We start from the raw sequence: 18,579 nt of genomic DNA on the forward strand, positions 1-18,579 counted from the left end.
GCCACCTGCAGGTGGATTCGAAATTGATCCTCGTTATGACGTCGAGAAGCGAATTGTTCCTTCCGGTCCAAACCCTTTGCATCATTAGTTATAAGAAGCTTTTAGAGGGCGTCGTGGGGACGAACTACACATACAACGACTTATACGTGTTGATCGAGAAAATAATGGTTAGTGTAATGTGATTCAATTTGTTTCGAAATTAGTTCTCAATTTATTTATTCGTTTTTTTTTTTTTTTTTTTTTTTGAATTCTTGAAATGATTATATATAGCTGAGTTTTGAATTTTGTAAATTGTATGGTGAGAAACATTGATCATAGAATTTGTAACAAATCATATCATATATATTTGAATGATTATTTTTTTTTATTTTTTTATTTTTGAGTTTTGATTATGATGAATGATGAATAATGATGCTTGATATATACATATATGTGTTGAATTGATGAGTAAAGTGATGGGCAATTGGTTGCTTTTGTGTTTGAAATGATGAATGAAATCTCAAGTGAGATATGTAGATGTGACGGCACGGCAAGGGAAAATGGAACTAACTAGCTACTTAGTTCACATAATTGTATTAATTAATTAATTAATTATGTTGGTCAAAAAATTAGGAGACTTAATTACTTTGAAAACAAATCCATGTTTCCTGCTAGCCAATGTGGAATTTTGCCTTAAATTCTTGCGACTATATATCTCAGTATTTAGTTCCAAAATGGAAAAAGACAAAAGATTAACACGTTTTTAATCTGCTACTTTTAGTTGGTCAGTTTTTGCCTTGAACCATAGTCAATGCAGATTAATTTCTGGGATTTTTGTTTCTTTTCTATTGGCTTTATTTTTTTCAACATTATTATTATTATTATTATTATTATTATTATTATTATTATTATTATTATTATTATTATTATTATTATTATTATTATTATTATTATTAATAATGCACATTTGATTCACTTGGACTGAAAAAAAACTAGCCATTAATTCGCACAACTTAGGGCTACTTCTTTTCTTGCTTCTATATGATTATAATATTGGGCTATATTTGTTGATATAATAAGTTACAACCCACAAATCAATAAATTGGTAATCCACGTGCTAAATTTAGATGTCTCAGTTTCTTTCTTAACACTGTATGCTAAGACTTTGTTTGATTTCTAAGATAAGATTAATCAAAATAAAATTAAATAACTTTATAAAAATTCAATTGTATATATTGTTGTACTATATTTATACAGGATATCCAATACATAAATCTCTTAATCGATTAAGATTAGTCATTTTTGCTCAACAGTTGTATGTTGACCAGAAAAAAATTATTGGACTAATTAAACATCCAATTATTTAATTAAATATAATTAATCTTACGAACCAAACGAGACCTAATAATATTTGTTCCTAATATTGATTCTAGGGTTAAGATTTACAACACGATGGGCCTCAAGAATTCCGATTTCATACTTCACTCTGGCTGCTAGTAGTATGAATTCAAGCCCAGCCCATCGGGTATAGCATAAGAATTTATTGGTGTACTTGAAGAAATCTAATTGTTACGAACCCTCATTAGGAGAGTTGGTACCTAGCCTTTACCACTAGGGTAACGGTCTAGGGTTCGAGTCCCCTCATCCCCTTGTAATGGACTTGAATTTACTCAAAAAAAAAAAAAAAAAAAAAAGAAATCTAATTGTTTACAATTTATTCTATATTACATGTAGTAAACTACATTCAACTATCTTTACAATTTATCTACACATAAAAATACACGTACTCATGTTTTTATATGTACATATATGATTGGAGTGAACTTTATCGGGTATAGCATAGAATCGACTTCATTTACTAAAAAGAAGAATCACAAAAACATCGACGATTAGGCCAAATTCAAACATCTGGATTATTGAAAATGTGGTGACACGTAAGACATATCCCACGAAATTTTAATGTGGTAACACATAAGACATATACTCTAAGGTGTTCGTTGAACTGTTCGAAAAGGGCAGTGGCGAGGGCGGGGGCTGTGTACCCTCAAGATTTTCTTTTTAAATAGGTATTTTATACTTACTTTTCTTTAATATTAATTTTAACTCCTTAAAGTTTTTGTAAATATGTATCTTAATCTTTTATTTTTATATTTGTTTCCTCTATAATCTTATATAAATTATAAATATAAAAATCATATTTATATAACAATATAAGATAAAAGGGTTACAACTTTGTACTATTTTAAGTAAAATTTATAAATATTTACTTACTTTTTTTTCACCAAAATATTAAGTGTAATACATTATTAGAATTATTTTGGATTGATTAGATTTTATTTTTTGCATGCTTGAAATATGATAAAATTATAATATATATTATTTTAATTAAAAATTAATAATATAAACTTACTTTTACAATGTCTTGAGACCCTAAAAAAATTCATGGCACTCCCCAAACTCCGAAAATTTAGCTCTCCCCCTATATATTGATACTGATTCTGCCCCTTTAAAAGGATGACACTTAAAGGTCAATCATTCCCATCTTTGTACTTCTCAATTCGTCAACTAGTCCACCGAATATGCATCGATACATTGATTTTCAGTCTTCAATTACTTAAAATCAAGGTTCTAAATATCGGTTATCGGGTCCGAGGCGGTTCCACACAATAAATCGGTGGGGCGGTGATTAATCGGAGATATATCGGAAATAAATCGATTTTTAGGTTTAGTGTAATATATTTCTAAATATTATTTATAAATACTTAAAACGTATAAAAAAAATTGAACTTGATTCTCTCCTCATCGTTTATTTATTCTAATCACATAACAAAAGTTTAACATTTAGAACTTGATTCTCTCCTCATCGTTCTAAACGATTTTTTAGGCCAGGTTCTTCTTACGGGGTCGGTGAGTTTGGGTTTGATCAAAATAGATAATGAGTTGGAATTGAAAAATAAATAAATAAACACCATATTTTCCTTGTAATAAAAAATAAATAAATAAATTAGAAAAAATATTTTTTCGATATATCGCTCGAAGTTTGACCCAATATATCGGTTTGACCCGCCACAGACCACCACAGAACGCCTCGGACCGCCTCACCGTCAAAAAACCGATTTTTAAAACCGCCACACAAATATCGTAAAGGTTTATGTCCGCCACCGACACAGCGGCCGATATATCGACCGCCACAACCGATATTTAGAACACTGCTTAAAATCCACAATATAACTCTATTTTAAGTTGAACCGATCCATCTAATTTAATTTCCAAATAAAAAACCTACATTTAGATGAACAATAATTATACTTTATTAGGTTACCAAGTGCGAATAAACTTGCCATAGTACTTACACGAAGTTATAGTTGACCATAAAAATGAAGTCAACTAATTACAAATAAATATAATCAAGCAATCCCAATGTGTAAAAACTAAAAACCAGCATGCCTAATGTTAGGCAGCCTCTAAGAGCATGTACAATGGACTAGCCAAATAACCCTCTGATATGTTCCAAGTCTTTTAGGAACGTGAATTTTGAAGAATGAAAAGAGATTAGAAAAAGAGGGATAATAAGAAGATTCAAGAGGATAATTCTTTTCTGTCCCTTCCTTCCTTACATATTTCTCTATTTATAATACAAAATTATAAGCAACTAACTCCATTCCCTAGAATTGAGCACTACGTGGGAATAAGCCTCACTCCACTTCTGCCAACTAATAAGCCCTATTTTTATGCATGACTAAGTCTACTAATTATTCACTAATTAATTTACTAATTAATCTAGCTAATACTTATATTAAATTCTGCACGTATCATTCCCACCCGCTTCGAATATCCTTGTCCTCAAGGATAAAATCTTGATGTATGTATGGGATTGTTTTGAGTGTTTGGAGGGTCGGTTGACTGGAAGTCTTCCACGTGCACATCCTCGATCATATAGAATAGTGGTCGTTGGCAACGATGACCTGGTTTGAATTTTTCGTCACAATAGTAGCACAAGCCTTTTTGTCTTCGTTCACGGGCTTCTTGGCCAGTTATTTTTGTAAATGTCGGTGGCAAAATATTCGGATTATTAGTAGTTGGTGCAGCGCTTGAAATGGTGGGTGGAGGGCCTAGAATACCGGACGTGGAAGTAGTTGTGCCTCTCAAGTTTGTTGGTGTAGTTTGAGAGTAGAAGGGTTGTGGATTTTGTTGTAGCATGTTTCTTTCCTCTACAAGTCGTGCCACGCCTATAGCATCTATTAGAGAATTAGGCTGTTTAATTTTCACATCCAGACGAATCTCATCGGAAAGACCTGCAATAAAACAACCGATTAAAAAGTTTTCCGGAAGACCGTTCACTTGGTCGGATAATTTTTCGAAAGCCTCCTGGTACACAGCCACGGTTGTAGTTTGTTTGAGGCGGGTGAGAGATTCAGAAGGATTTTCATAATCAGTCGGTCCAAATCGGCTTAAAAGAGCCTTTGAAAACTCGTCCCACGACAAGGGTCCTCGGAATTTTGTTAACCACCGGTGCCACTGTAAGGCGATCCCCTCAAGATGAAAGGAAGCGAGTTGAACATGTTGCGTCGCTGGAATATTTTGAAATTCAAAATACTGCTCCGCCTTGTATATCCACCCCATTGGATCATCGCCGGCAAACTTTGGAAATTGCAACTTGAGGTTTGTGTTTGGAAGAAGAGTTGGAGGTGGGCGAGTTGTCGCTATGGTTGTATTTGGCTTGACTGTTTGTGATGTTTCTGCCGCAGCAAAGGGGTTGACATCATTTTCGGAAACTTTATGTTGTGCAGAAGAAGCCCGTAGAGCTTGAAGCTCTTTGAGGACAATTTGGAGGGTATTGTGTATTTGATCGAAATTGGATTCATGTTTTGCAAGGATTTCGAAAACCTCAGTGCGAAACTCGGCATTGGATTTATTTCGAGTTTCCATGAAGCGTGGCTCTGATACCACTGATATGTTCCAAGTCTTTTAGGAACGTGAATTTTGAAGAATGAAAAGAGATTAGAAAAAGAGGGATAATAAGAAGATTCAAGAGGATAATTCTTTTCTGTCCCTTCCTTCCTTACATATTTCTCTATTTATAATACAAAATTATAAGCAACTAACTCCATTCCCTAGAATTGAGCACTACGTGGGAATAAGCCTCACTCCACTTCTGCCAACTAATAAGCCCTATTTTTATGCATGACTAAGTCTACTAATTATTCACTAATTAATTTACTAATTAATCTAGCTAATACTTATATTAAATTCTGCACGTATCACCCTCTCCAAATAGTGGGCTCCACATGCCACATACCCATTTTCATCCACTTTAACTCCTCTCTAAAAATGGGTCCCACATTAATCACTCTCCAAATTAAAATTGCTCCATTGGATATATTTTGTTCTATCCAAAATGACTCTCCAAATATTAAAATATAATAAAATATTCACTATTAATATAAAAAATACAAACTTAAATTTTCAATTTTTTTATAAACTTGATTTTGAAGTTGAAATACCTAATTAAATATAGGCATTATAAATTAATGAAATAATTATTTTCTTGGAATGATAAAATTATTTATGTGTAGTAATAAAAAAAAATCGATTTGTTGTAAAGTAAAATAACCTTAATAAGAAGGGATTATTTGACAAAACCCCCTCATATGACATTTCCTATTAGAGGGGGTCCATTCTTTTTTCACCTTTTTGAGATAAATCCATAATTTAATTTTAAAATATATAGTACAATTATACCCTTTACCAAACCCACCCAAATCTCACGCCGTTTAACCTAGTCACGTTTTCTCTCCCACACTCTTTCTCTCGATCCATCCACCGTACCATCCGCCCTCTCTTTCTTCCATTCTTCTCTCGGCGGAATCTGATATGTCCATCTTCCCCATCCACCCACTATTTCTTCCGCTTTTCTTCTCTTGACGGCCGGAATGAAGGACCACCATGACATAAAACGCAAAAGAAGACAGGACCAGAAAAAAATCGATGATGACAAGGCTTAATCCCGATGATCGGATCTGGAATCGACAAGCAGATCTTTGTGAGGGATTTTTGTGCAGAACATTACTTCGTGATATTGGTGTTTCGACCAGGTACGTATTTGTGGGGAATTTCTTTCCCCTGTGTATATATATATATATATATATATATATATATATATATATATATATATACTAATGTTGATTCATGAAAAAAAGAGAACTCCACAAAAATATAAAACTTGATTCACATGAATAATTTTGTGATAAGGGTGAATGAGTGCAAAAGTTCTTCTGATTTCAAACATGTTTTGGTTTTGAAATTTGATAATGTTTGATTTCAAACATGTTTGGGTTTTGAGATTTGATAATTTTTAGTAAGGAATACAATACGAATTAATAAGGTGAAACGCTAAATATTATCGAAAATTCCATAATTTCCAAAAATATTCTCAAATTTTGGGTTTTTTTTTCTGAAAATTTAGAATTATAATTTATTTATTGTATTTTTCAGCTGCAATTGGCTTGGCTATTGTTTGGCTGCTATTTTGCTGATTTTCTTTGCTGCTGTTTTTTGCTGCTGTTTTTTGTTGTTGTTTTTGCTGTTGTTTTCTTTTGGCTTTACTGAGGCAGCTGATTTTGTTGCTGTTTTGCTGTTGTTTTCGTGTTGTTTTGCTGCTGTTTAAGATGTTGGTTTGCTGCTGTTTTTGTTGCTGTTATTTTTTCTCTATATCCATAAATAAATTTTACACGATGGTTAACAAAATAGAAGTGACAACTAGTCGAATTGTTGAATGAGCTATATATGAGATTTTCAATAGACTTTTGAGGATCCTTCACGTTTTCGGTCACTATTTGAGTATTTGTTATTATACTTTTTGTTGTAATTTTTTAGTGGATTATGTTAATATTTTTAGTGGATTTCGATAATTTTTGTAGTGGGTTTTGACGAGATTATAGTGGATTTTAAATTCTTGTTTTTTTAGTGAATGAATTAAATTGACACGTTGTTGTCTTATTTTTCTTTGGTTTAGATTCAAGCACAAGCGGGTGATGGCAGCAAGTGGGACCATGTTGGGTGATGATAAGCTTGTAGTGTTATTCGATGAACTTATAGTGGTTTTCAATGAGTATGTAGTGGTTTTCAATCGAATAGTGGTTTTCGATGGATTTCTAGTGGTTTTCAATGAGTATGTAGTGGATTTCAATCCATGTATTACGTTAATTTTGTATTGGATCTTGATAACTTTTGTAGTGGATTTTCATAATTTTGTAATGGATTACGTTAATTCGTAGTGGATTATGTAAATATTTATTCGATTTCGATACGTTATTACGTTAATTTTGTAGTGGTTTTTGATAATTTTGTAATGGATTACGTTAATTCGTAGTGGATTATGTAAATATTTATTCGATTTCGGTACGTTATTAAGTTAATTTTGTAGTGGATTTTGATAATTTTGTAATGGATTACGTTAATTCGTAGTGGATTATGTAAATATTTATTCGATTTCGATACGTTCGTAGTGCACTATATTAATATGAAAGTTGATTACGATAATTTTATACTGATTTCTACTTTAATCGAATACTGGTTTTCGATGAATTTATTGTGGTTTTCAATGAGTATGTAGTGGATTTCAATCCATATATTACGTTAATTTTGTAGTGGATTACTTTAACCTATAAAGTGGATTTTGATACTTTTGTAATGGATTACGTTAATTCGTAGTGGATTATGTAAATTTTTATTCGATTTCGATACATTTGTAGTCATTATATTAATATTAAAGTTGATTACGATAATTTCATACTGATTTCTACGTAATCGAATAGTGTTTTTCAATGAATTTATAGTGATTTTCAATGAGTATGTAGTGGATTTCAATCCATATTTTACGTTAATGTAGTGGATTTTGATAATTTTGTAATGGATTACGTTAATTCGTAGTGTATTATGTAAATTTTATTCGATTTTCGATACGTTTGTAGTGCATTATATTAATATTAAAGTTGATTACGATAATTTCATACTGATTTCTACATTATTCGAATAGTGGATTTCAATCCATGTATTACGTTAATTTTGTATTGGATCTTGATAACTTTTGTAGTGGATTTTCATAATTTTGTAATGGATTACGTTAATTCGTAGTGGATTATGTAAATATTTATTCGATTTCGATACGTTATTACGTTAATTTTGTAGTGGTTTTTGATAATTTTGTAATAGATTACGTTAATTCGTAGTGGATTATGTAAATATTTATTCGATTTCGGTACGTTATTAAGTTAATTTTGTAGTGGATTTTGATAATTTTGTAATGGATTACGTTAATTCGTAGTGGATTATGTAAATATTTATTCGATTTCGATACGTTCGTAGTGCACTATATTAATATTATATTAATATGAAAGTTGATTACGATAATTTTATACTGATTTCTACTTTAATCGAATACTGGTTTTCGATGAATTTATTGTGGTTTTCAATGAGTATGTAGTGGATTTCAATCCATATATTACGTTAATTTTGTAGTGGATTACTTTAACCTATAAAGTGGATTTTGATACTTTTGTAATGGATTACGTTAATTCGTAGTGGATTATGTAAATTTTTATTCGATTTCGATACATTTGTAGTCATTATATTAATATTAAAGTTGATTACGATAATTTCATACTGATTTCTACGTAATCGAATAGTGTTTTTCAATGAATTTATAGTGATTTTCAATGAGTATGTAGTGGATTTCAATCCATATATTACGTTAATGTAGTGGATTTTGATAATTTTGTAATGGATTACGTTAATTCGTAGTGTATTATGTAAATTTTATTCGATTTTTCGATACGTTTGTAGTGCATTATATTAATATTAAAGTTGATTACGATAATTTCATACTGATTTCTACATTATTCGAATAGTGGTTTTCGATGAATTTATAGTGGTTTTCAATAAGTATATAGTGGATTTCAATTTTTCGTTAAACTTGCGGTAAAAAAACCAATTAAAAAAATGAAAATTGAAAAAAAAATATATATATTTTTTAAATCGAAATTAAAAAAGATTGTAAAAGATAAATTTATAATGGTATTCAATGAGTATGTAAGTATGTAGTGGATTTCAATTTTTTGTTAAACTAAAAAAATAAATATATTTTTTAAAACAAAATTACAAAATGATTGTAAAAAGAATAGAAGGAAATTGAAATACGTGATTTACATTTAATGAGAGATTTGGGGGAGTTGGTGAGAGATTTAAGGGAAGTTATTTTAGGGGAGTTACTTTAGCAATAATAATTTAATTATATTTTTATGAATATAATAAGGGTAAATTAGATATTAACCTTAATGAGGGGTTTATCCCTAATAGTAAATAAAAATATGGATTTAAACCTCTAAGGAAATTGCATAAGGGGGTTATCTCATATAACCCCTAATAAGAAATGGTCATCTATTATAAATAAAAAATTATTTGTTAAATACAATTTAAAGTATTTAAAACTAATTTTGATTATAATAATAAATACATAGAACTCTAAAAAATAAAAAAATAAAATGATTTATCTAAAAGCCATAAAAGAAACTTCATAATATTTATTAATGAAATGAATATAAAAAAAGTTAAAAATTAGCTAATAAAAGATAATAAAATACATAATAAAAGATAATAAAATGATTGTAGGTCCACCTTTTATAGTTAAAGTCCTCCATAACTGTGGCTAGCAAGTTAAAGATTGACCAAATTTAGAGAGTGCTATTGAGTAGTATTTCGTTCCACTGCACCATTTTTACTCTCCAAAATTTGGAGAGTTGGAAAAATCTGACACTATTTCACATTTAAGGAGGCCATTGTACATGCTCTAAGAAGTGACCCATGAACCTCCAAATCGCCAATTGCAAAAAATTATATATATAATTGGGCAAGTTTAATCATGACATAATAGATTTGAAAAATGTCTTTTTTTTTTTTTTTAAATTATTATATTTGGCCTTTGATATGTAAATAAATGCATTATACTTAACGATCAAAATAGTCAAGAAAATAATATTAAGTTAAATAAATAAACAAAGATGACTTGGTCCATGCAGCTTTTGTACAATTGCAGTTGACTTGACCCAACTGCCTCAAGTTGCTTCTAGTTGACACTTTGGTCAGCTAATTTTGGTTCTCTAAAATTGTCAACACACACACACACACACCTATTATCACAAAATTCACTAATTTATTACATTTCATGAAAATTTATGTCTAAAAAATATACAATAATCAAGTTCGAGCCCACATTACTCCAATTTATACTCTTGAATAATTTAGGGCATATTACGGTCGATCCCTGATATAAGCTTAAATTATTAAAAAAAAAAACCTTACATATTTAAATAATTACAATCGCCCGTTAATTATGTAATTGTCTTGCACGTGCACCCTTATGGTACCATATTTACCAATTGAAAGAAGAGTTTTTTCGTAAGACGCTACATATTTGAGAGGATAGTTATAAATTTATAATTATCCACATGAGTTTTTGGTAATTTAAGCTTAATTCAGAAGATTGTCCGTAATTTACCGTAAATTATAATACATGTTTGTAAAACCATACATGTGTCAGTGTCCAAAATTATTATCACAATGTGAACCACCCAAATTTTGCCCTAAAATATTCCCCAAAAAAAGTCAAAACCTCCATAAGCACTCAGTGGTCTATTATTCATTTCACATCAAAGTCTCCTCCCTTAATTTCACTTAATTTGTATAATGGCATTTGCCTACTCATGAAATGACCTCAAGATAAAGTATACTCGGTCTTAAACTACTACACACACACATTATATATATATATATATATATATATATATATATATATATATATATATATATATATATATATATATATATATATATATATATATATATATATATAGTGATCATTTATTAAGACCACAAGTAACCTAAGTTGAATATGTCCAATTAATTCCACCTTCCAACAGCTACCCAAAAAACACTCTACACATATAAAAACCACACAATTCTTTTCATTTTTCGACACAATTGCATCTTTTCTTCTTCTTCAAGAATTCAAATACTTATTGATAGTATATACTTTATAGCCCAAAAAACAAAATTACATAGGGAAAATGGTACGGCCCATCGGAATCGTCCATGTGGGCGAAAGCATCTCCCCAATCCCACTTGCAATAGGCCTCTTCGTTTCGGTAACTCTCCTCGTAGGCCTATGTGCAAAACATGCAAGAAAGTACTCCTCCAAAACGAGCGATCCAAACACGGCCTTCAAGTCGTCACCACTACCATCCCCTAAGCAGCTTATAGCAACTATAAGCCACAAGGCGTCGATGTTGCCTCGGATTCATGGGAATAAGCGATCGGCATCCGATGCCGGAGTTGTTGGCGGGAATAGCAAAAAGGGTAGTGGAGATAGTACGGATGGGCTGTGGCAGAAGGCAATCTTGATGGGAGAGAGATGCCAGCCTCTGGAGTTCTCGGGTGTCATTTACTACGATTACTCCGGGAACAGAATCCCGGAGATGCCGAAATCACCTAGAGCCAGCTCAATGAGCCCTTTGAAAAATTTTAGTTTTCCTGCCGGGGGTAACGACAATTATCGTTACTAATTGTATCACGATACGGGATTGGTATGATTATGTGATTCTTGCTCTAGAATTTTTTTTTTTTTTTTTTTTTATATTTTGTGTGAATTTTGTTTGTTTAATTTCGTAGTTTTCTTCGATAAACTAGAAGCCGATGTCATAGTAGTTGGTACCGAATTTTCATCAAAGTTTATTTAAGAATGAACGGACATCTAATTTTCGTTTACACGTCATAAATATGCAGTAAATTACAATTATTTATGATGTTTGCGAAAGCTTTTTTGAAACTGATTCTAAGCTTTTTTTTGCTCATAATTTGTTTTTAGGTGTTTGCAAAATCAACTTTTGTTTTTTGTTTTTTTTTAAATAATTTGCTTTGAGCTATTTTTTCAAAAGCATCCATAAACCTGCTTTTTCTATTTAAGTTCATTTTCCGGTATATTTACAAACACCCTAACTTTTAGAAATAAACACTCAAAATCGACTTAACTCACAATTACTAACTTCTTCTTTTAAATAAGCTTTCGCAAACACCACCTTAATCAAGTTGTTTAGTCAGCGATTATGATTAGTCAACCTAACTTGCAGCCGTTGAAAATATTATCGATTATATTATACCTGTAAGCGTTTACGAGTCGTTGTGTACAACAGATTTTTTGATCCTATAAACTCCATTACAAGTATACCTTCTCTTCTCAGATGATGATGAAAATGTACAACTACAAACTGGACATGTAACATTAAAAAAATAAAATAAAAGTAAAATAAAATAAAAAAAAAAAAAAAAACTCAATCTCCAGGTTTATTTCTCTTCTTTGTTTTGAGAACTAGCTCTGCTTCTTAGCTCTTCAAAGGCCTTCATGCTTTCCGCATCGAATCCTCCCGCAAACTATAAACAGTTTTCGATTCATTATACACTTGTTAAAACCTTCTTTATCGTATATATATATAAAGGGTGGGGGCAAAAATGGTATTTCGTACCTGATGCACTCGGAAAGCAAAGCGAACACCTTGTAAGAGCAAAAATTCTTTGTTTGGTTCCTTTTCAGGTTCATCCATCGCGTCAAGCTCCGTCGCCACACGCTTCATGTATGTCCGTGCCAGCTGTACCGATGAAAGCTTGATCTGCATATATGCATACGTGTTTCGTAAGGCCGTTTATTGAAATTAAAATATTAAAAAAAAATAGATCTTTCGAAAAATGAACGCCTTTTTATTACCTTGCCAACTACTCCGGAATCACTTAGCCAATCGACAGGGATGCCGAAATCCTTGTACCGGGAAACCGCCATGTCTCGTGTTCTTAGCAATGCGTATACACTCTGCTCCACCCTATTAAAAATCGGGTTTATTATTTATACGGAAATAAACATTAGGCATTAAATTATGAAAGCCGAGAAAATCGAGAATGCGAAAAAACTTACTTTTCGAGCAACTTATACATTTTCTTGAGAGCAGGCTCACAAGGAAGATTAAGGTCGTCGGTGAAAGTCGAAACTGTCTTCTCCAATTTCATCAAGTCCTGATATTCGAAAGCTGCTTCTCGTAATGCATCTGCTTTTCCCTCCGGCCAATCAAAATGCTTCAAAACAGCGCGTTCGTCGACCTAACAAACACACGATCATCCATAAAAACTCGTAAGAAAATAGTGAAAAAAAATCGCGGTTATTAAAAATCAAGATTCTTTATAATTTATTCAATAATAAATACGTACCAAGAAGGAGAGTTCCTCGTCGAGCCAGTTCACGAATGCGACCAAGTCCTCAACTTTAGTAAACGAGCACGCCCGTACTTCAGTTGCCAATGACTGGACAAATTCACCTTGAGTTTCCACGTCAGCTTTAACCTGTTTCGAAAAATATTCCGTATTCGTCCATTGTTTAATATATCGAATAATTAAAAAATAAAAAAAAATTATTGAAACAAATAAAATAAAACATACAGCTAACATGAACGAAGATTTATTCGCAATCTCTCCAATCATGTTGCTCCTAGCATCTGAAGTGTTCGAAGACGACGTAGTAACCAAAGCCATACTAGTATCCTTCTTCGCCTCCCTTTTCATCAACGACTGGTAGAATTCAACCAGCTCCGGCGCCCGGTGGACTTTGTCGCCGCCACCCCCTCTGCCGCCGCTTCCCGGCGGAGGCGGCGGCCGTGGCGGTCCGCCGCCTGGCGGTGGAGGCGGCGGCGGTGCACCCGGCGGCGGAGGCGGTGGTGGAGGACCTCCCGGAGCTCGTATTGTAGCATTCGAGTTCGCACCTGCCGGAGAATCTCCTGACGATTTAGGAGGCGGCCGTGGGACCCGCGGACCCCGTTTCTCCATCTGCGCGAGCTGCATTTTGCTAACTACCGGAGAGTCAGCTCTGCTTTCGGTCAACTGTTGTTCGGTTGACTCTCCACCGGCAGAGGCAGAGACGATAAGAGGCTTCTCTTTAATAAGAGCGAGTTTCGGCGGCAGAAACGCAGGTTTAGCGTCGAACCTAACCGCTCTCGCCTGTTGAGCCCTCTCCTTAATCTGCTTCTCTCTCTCCGTAGCGATCTTATGGCGGTCCTTATACGCGGGGTATTTTTCCTCAAGAACACCCTCGACCGATTTCGACATCAAGTGAAAAGACGAAGCAACCGAATTCAACGAATCGGGAGTAGGCAGTTTCGGAGTAACCGGCGAGTTGTTATTAGACTCGTCCATCTCAGCAGTACCGAACGAAGTGATCGCCACACCATCTCCCGCGTTTCTTATCATGAGTGCCTCGAGCGGGCCCCTCGGTTTCTGGCTTACGCTGCTCCGGCTAGGCGATCCTCCGGCGAAAGATCTCGCCGGAGAAGAAAAGGCACTCGAATCATCTCTACTTTTACCGCCCCATCTCTTCAGCTTTTGGATCAAACTCGGCTTCTTGCTTAAGGTACTGAATCTGCTAGTCGAACTGTCGATCGAAACATTATCGAAATCTTCACTGTCGACTGACGTATTATCGAAGTTGCTCTCCATATCTGTGTCGCCACCTCCTCCACGTTCGGACCCTGCGAACTCCAACATGAGCTGTTTGGCCCTTTCTTGACTTCTTGGACTTAAGCTTTTATTGAGATCTCGGGCCGATATTTTGCCCGACGGTGTTTGATAATTTCGAAGCTCGAATCTCAGGCAAGCATTCACCCAACGGAGGTACACGAGCTCTTCGACCTCGCTGAACCTGTTCATCTGTAGCCCTTCGACTTGTTTGACCAGGTCCTCGTTCGCGTGCCTCATTTCGTTGACTTCTTCTCTCACCTTCGCCACCATTTCTGTCTGAAGAAAACACAAAAAACCAACTCGAATCAGCTAGATTGGATGTCAAGGTGACAAAGTTATGCATGAATGAGTTATATTTTAAATTTTAGATGACTCAAAACATCAGAGTTGTGGGCAATGTTCATCGATTCATGCATATATTTCTCACCCGACATTCAATTTTGGTGATTCAAGTTGGATTAGAAAGCTAACTCAAAGAACAACAAATCCCTTTATTTTGTTTTTGCGAAATTCAGACTAGAAAATGGTCAAAATCACGTTTTGAAGTCAAAACGGTAGTATTAAAACAGAAACGACATTTCATCACATCCCATGCGAGAATTATTTTACCTCCGTCATGTTAGAAAGGGCTTTCACATTGGCTTCAGCGGCATCGAGTTTAACAACAAGTTCCCGTTTCTCGTAATGGAGTTCTTTGTTCTTTCGTTTGAGCTCCATCACCTCAACTTCCAATTCCTTCACAGCTTTGAGCTTCTTCTCCACGTCAGCATCTTTCGTAACAGCTTCCTGCTCCTTCGATTGGAGCCCGCTGACTGTTTGCTTGAGCAGCAAAAGTTGGCCTTTCGTCTGGTTCGCCTCGAGCTGAATCTGCTTCTGAAGATCTTTCATCTTCTTCTTCGCAATCTCGAGCTCTTTTCTGGCGGCAACTCCATGGGAGACCTCCTCTTGGAGCTTTTTCCGCTCGGCCTGCAACGAACTAATTGTGATGTTGAGCATGTCGATTTCGACTGTTTTGATCTTGAGCTGCTTCTGCAGCTCGGATATGCTCGATTCCTGCTCCTTCAGTCCGTAGTATTCTAGCAGCTCCCCCTCGAGCTTCACTTCTCTCTCCTCCAATTCTCTCACTAGATTCCGGAGCCGTTCGAGTTCGGTTGCGTTGATCGCCATCTCGTTCTCGTATAGCTTGTCCTTTTCGGATTTGGAATTTGCCGAGGTGTCGTATTTGTCTGTGGGGATCGGGAAATCGATTTCTCCCGAGAGAAGGCTTTCGAATTCCGGGAAGAGATCATCGTCATCATCTTCGATGTCGGATTGGGTGCTGCTCATTACAGTCGGATTTATTACGCTGTTTATTAATTTCACTTCTTCTTTTTCAACCTCTTCTTGTTCTTGTTCTTGTTCTTCTTTTAATTCTTCTTCTTCTTCTTCCTCTTCTTCTTCGGCCTGCAATTATTCGAACATGTTACGAAAAATCGGATATAGAAAACGATGAAAATGAAATGTAGAAAAACAGAAATACTTACAAGCATCTCTTTGAGGACATTATCCGAATACGTAACCTGCTCCTCGTCTTCCTCTTCATCCCAAGACTTGTCGACCGGCACTTCATCGTTTTCTAATGTAATAAGTCGAAGGAAAAATTTCATTACAGGTTCTTTTACTATTCTTTCCAACCAAAAAAAAACATGTTCCATACAAAATGAAATTCAAGTAAAGTATCATAAAGCATAAAGAAAGTACCTGATGGCGGCTTCTTGGTTAGAGAATCGGAATCGACGGGGTTCGGACTTTTGACATTAATCTGCTTAACTGCATAAGCTGCAATAGAAGCAGCAACAAGGAAGCCTAACCGAGCAATCATGTAAACACTATTGATCGAAAATACCGAATTCTCCAATCATACAAAAACTGCCTCCATTTCCCTTCATTAGACCAATCATCCACACAAAGGATGCAAAACCCCTGCCTTTTCGATTACTATATCGAAACGGGGATTTTTCGATATTGCAAGCATTATCTTGTCATGAGGTATACAGACCCTTGGCAGAAAAACAAATAAAACAGAAAAAAGAACTTTATTTTGTGCACAAAGTTTCTGATAAATACCATTTTCAGCACAACTGTCATGTATACATAAAGAGCCACAAGGGCCACTGGTTTCTAGTGGTCAGTTTTCTTCCAAAGAGGATTGAAATTTCTACATGATGTGAATTACCATTTGGTTAAAAACAAAAAATGCAACTAATTTGTATGTATCAAGACTAAAAAAGGTCGAGACCGCTGGTAAGCACCTTACACCTAGAACTATTTGGTCGTGGGTTCGAGACACCAGAAGGGGAATTGGGCAACCAGTAACTATCCTCTTATTTAAAAAAAAAAAAAAAAAAAACACTAGTAAAAAATTAAGAAAAAAAAAAAAAAGCCATCTTTGGGACTAACTGGTTGGAATATGACCACTCATTTAATCATAGGAACAGAACAAACTTACTGCTCAGAGGAAAACTGGTGAGAAGAGTTTTTTAACCGAAACAACTAACCCACATAAACAGTTTGGAACTTTAGAAAACAGTTGCAAGTGTTTGAGAAATGTGCCCAAATGAGGAAAGTTTTACTTTGTCATACAAAAAGGGTAGAGCAGCCTAATTTGCAGATTAATGAGAGGGATACAAAAATTGCATTCTTCATGTGATTTGGTTGGGAAAGAAATTTGAAGTAAGTAGGTTGGGAAAGGTCAATTTGGCATTTAATAAATGGACAATGCTTAAATGTAAGATACTGTTAGGGAGAAGAAGAAAGCAGATTAAGATAAGCCCACTTGAGTGGAGGTCCCTTTTGTCATTTTTGCTTCACATATGTGACAAAAAGATAAGGCTTTCTTCTATAAGTATTGCATTTGCATATGCACTATGAAAAAAGATTAACCATGGCCCTCCAAAAATACATTCTTGAAAATAAATACTATATAAATAAGAAAAGCAAAAAAAAAAAAATTATTATTATGAAAAAGTTCTCATGTTTGGGTACTTGCAATCGCCCCTCAACTATGAATTTTCTTACACGTTCACCCTTATAGTGTTAAATTCAACAGAATTTTTAAGATTTCGCGGAATGTTCTCTAGTTTGTACTCGTTTATGTAAATATGCACGAAAATATGCAGTTTCTGATGCACCACAATCTGATATTTATGAGCCAAGAAACACATGTTATGATCATCTTGTTTCAAAATGTGGAGTTCGAATGAGGTAAAACAGATACAAACTGGAGAATATTTCACATAATCTAGATGATTCCACTAAATGGACGTGTAAGGAACTCATAGTCGAGACGTGATTGTAATTACCCAAACAGAAGTGTAAATTTCATAATTTAACATTACCTTAGAGGGGTTGCCGTAATTTACCCAAAAGATTAACCATGGCCCCCAAAAATACATTCTTGAAAATAAATACTATATACAAATTGGGGAAAAAAAAAAAAAAAAAACAGTATTTCACCGCCTGTTTGCAGCCCCAACCCTACCCACTTTTGGAGCAAGAAAAGCCATAAAATGCCAAGAATTGAGCATGTGTAAATTCCAAACAAAATGAACCCGGCAAATTCAAGACAGTGTGAGGAGTCCAACAACCAAGCAAGAATTTTTCGGTTCAAAAAAAAAAGATTGGTTAATTCGACAAAAAAACAAAAAGAAATTATTAAAAAAAAAAAAAAAGAAGATTAAGACACTTCTGGGCCACATTCATCTCCCACAGAGTATTATGATTATCCTCATACTTTGGCGCTTCTTGATTTGGGTCCCCGCCAAAAGTAACCCATATTTACACTTCTTCAAACCACTGCCGAAATTTACTACATTGATTTTGGCAATAATTAGGGTGTAACCGTAATTTTGTGCGCATAATACTTTCAAAAATCTCATCTTTTTTATTAGAGTAATTATTTACCACGTGAAATTCTATGGGGGTGCGAGTTTATATTAAAAATACAAGGGATTA

At 34.2% G+C, this 18,579-nt stretch overlaps 3 protein-coding genes and 1 long non-coding RNA gene across 4 annotated transcripts; 2 read left to right on the top strand and 2 right to left on the bottom strand.

The window, feature by feature from the left end:
- Positions 1 to 3,486: 3,486 nt before the first annotated feature.
- LOC148766574 (uncharacterized) lies at positions 3,487 to 5,123 on the bottom strand. Its single transcript, XM_088826713.1, has one exon. It carries the CDS (start codon positions 4,906 to 4,908, stop codon positions 3,823 to 3,825), a length of 1,086 nt encoding a protein of 361 aa, XP_088682839.1. The 5' UTR covers positions 4,909 to 5,123; the 3' UTR covers positions 3,487 to 3,822.
- A 637-nt stretch (positions 5,124 to 5,760) lies between these two features.
- LOC148766575 (uncharacterized) lies at positions 5,761 to 7,335 on the top strand. The gene is made up of 2 exons (XR_016034777.1): positions 5,761 to 6,074; positions 6,995 to 7,335. It is a non-coding gene; the product is annotated as an uncharacterized LOC148766575 (long non-coding RNA).
- Positions 7,336 to 10,990: 3,655 nt separating this feature from the next.
- Positions 10,991 to 11,775, top strand: LOC148766576 (uncharacterized). The gene has a single exon (XM_088826876.1). The coding sequence runs from the start codon at positions 11,103 to 11,105 to the stop codon at positions 11,595 to 11,597; it is 495 nt and encodes a 164-aa protein (XP_088683002.1). The 5' UTR covers positions 10,991 to 11,102; the 3' UTR covers positions 11,598 to 11,775.
- Positions 11,776 to 12,164: 389 nt separating this feature from the next.
- On the bottom strand, positions 12,165 to 18,070 carry CHUP1 (Hydroxyproline-rich glycoprotein family protein). The gene is made up of 9 exons (XM_012977757.2): positions 16,327 to 18,070; positions 16,110 to 16,201; positions 15,196 to 16,029; positions 13,516 to 14,862; positions 13,288 to 13,419; positions 12,998 to 13,179; positions 12,794 to 12,905; positions 12,555 to 12,698; positions 12,165 to 12,462 (listed from the first exon to the last, which is right to left on the bottom strand). Exons 1-9 carry the CDS (start codon positions 16,445 to 16,447, stop codon positions 12,376 to 12,378), a joined length of 3,051 nt encoding a protein of 1,016 aa, XP_012833211.1. The 5' UTR covers positions 16,448 to 18,070; the 3' UTR covers positions 12,165 to 12,375.
- Positions 18,071 to 18,579: the final 509 nt, after the last annotated feature.

The sequence above is a fragment of the Erythranthe guttata genome, chromosome 12 (assembly GCF_056151865.1).
Source record: "Erythranthe guttata isolate IM_541 chromosome 12, IM_541, whole genome shotgun sequence".
Taxonomy (NCBI): Eukaryota; Viridiplantae; Streptophyta; class Magnoliopsida; order Lamiales; family Phrymaceae; genus Erythranthe; species Erythranthe guttata.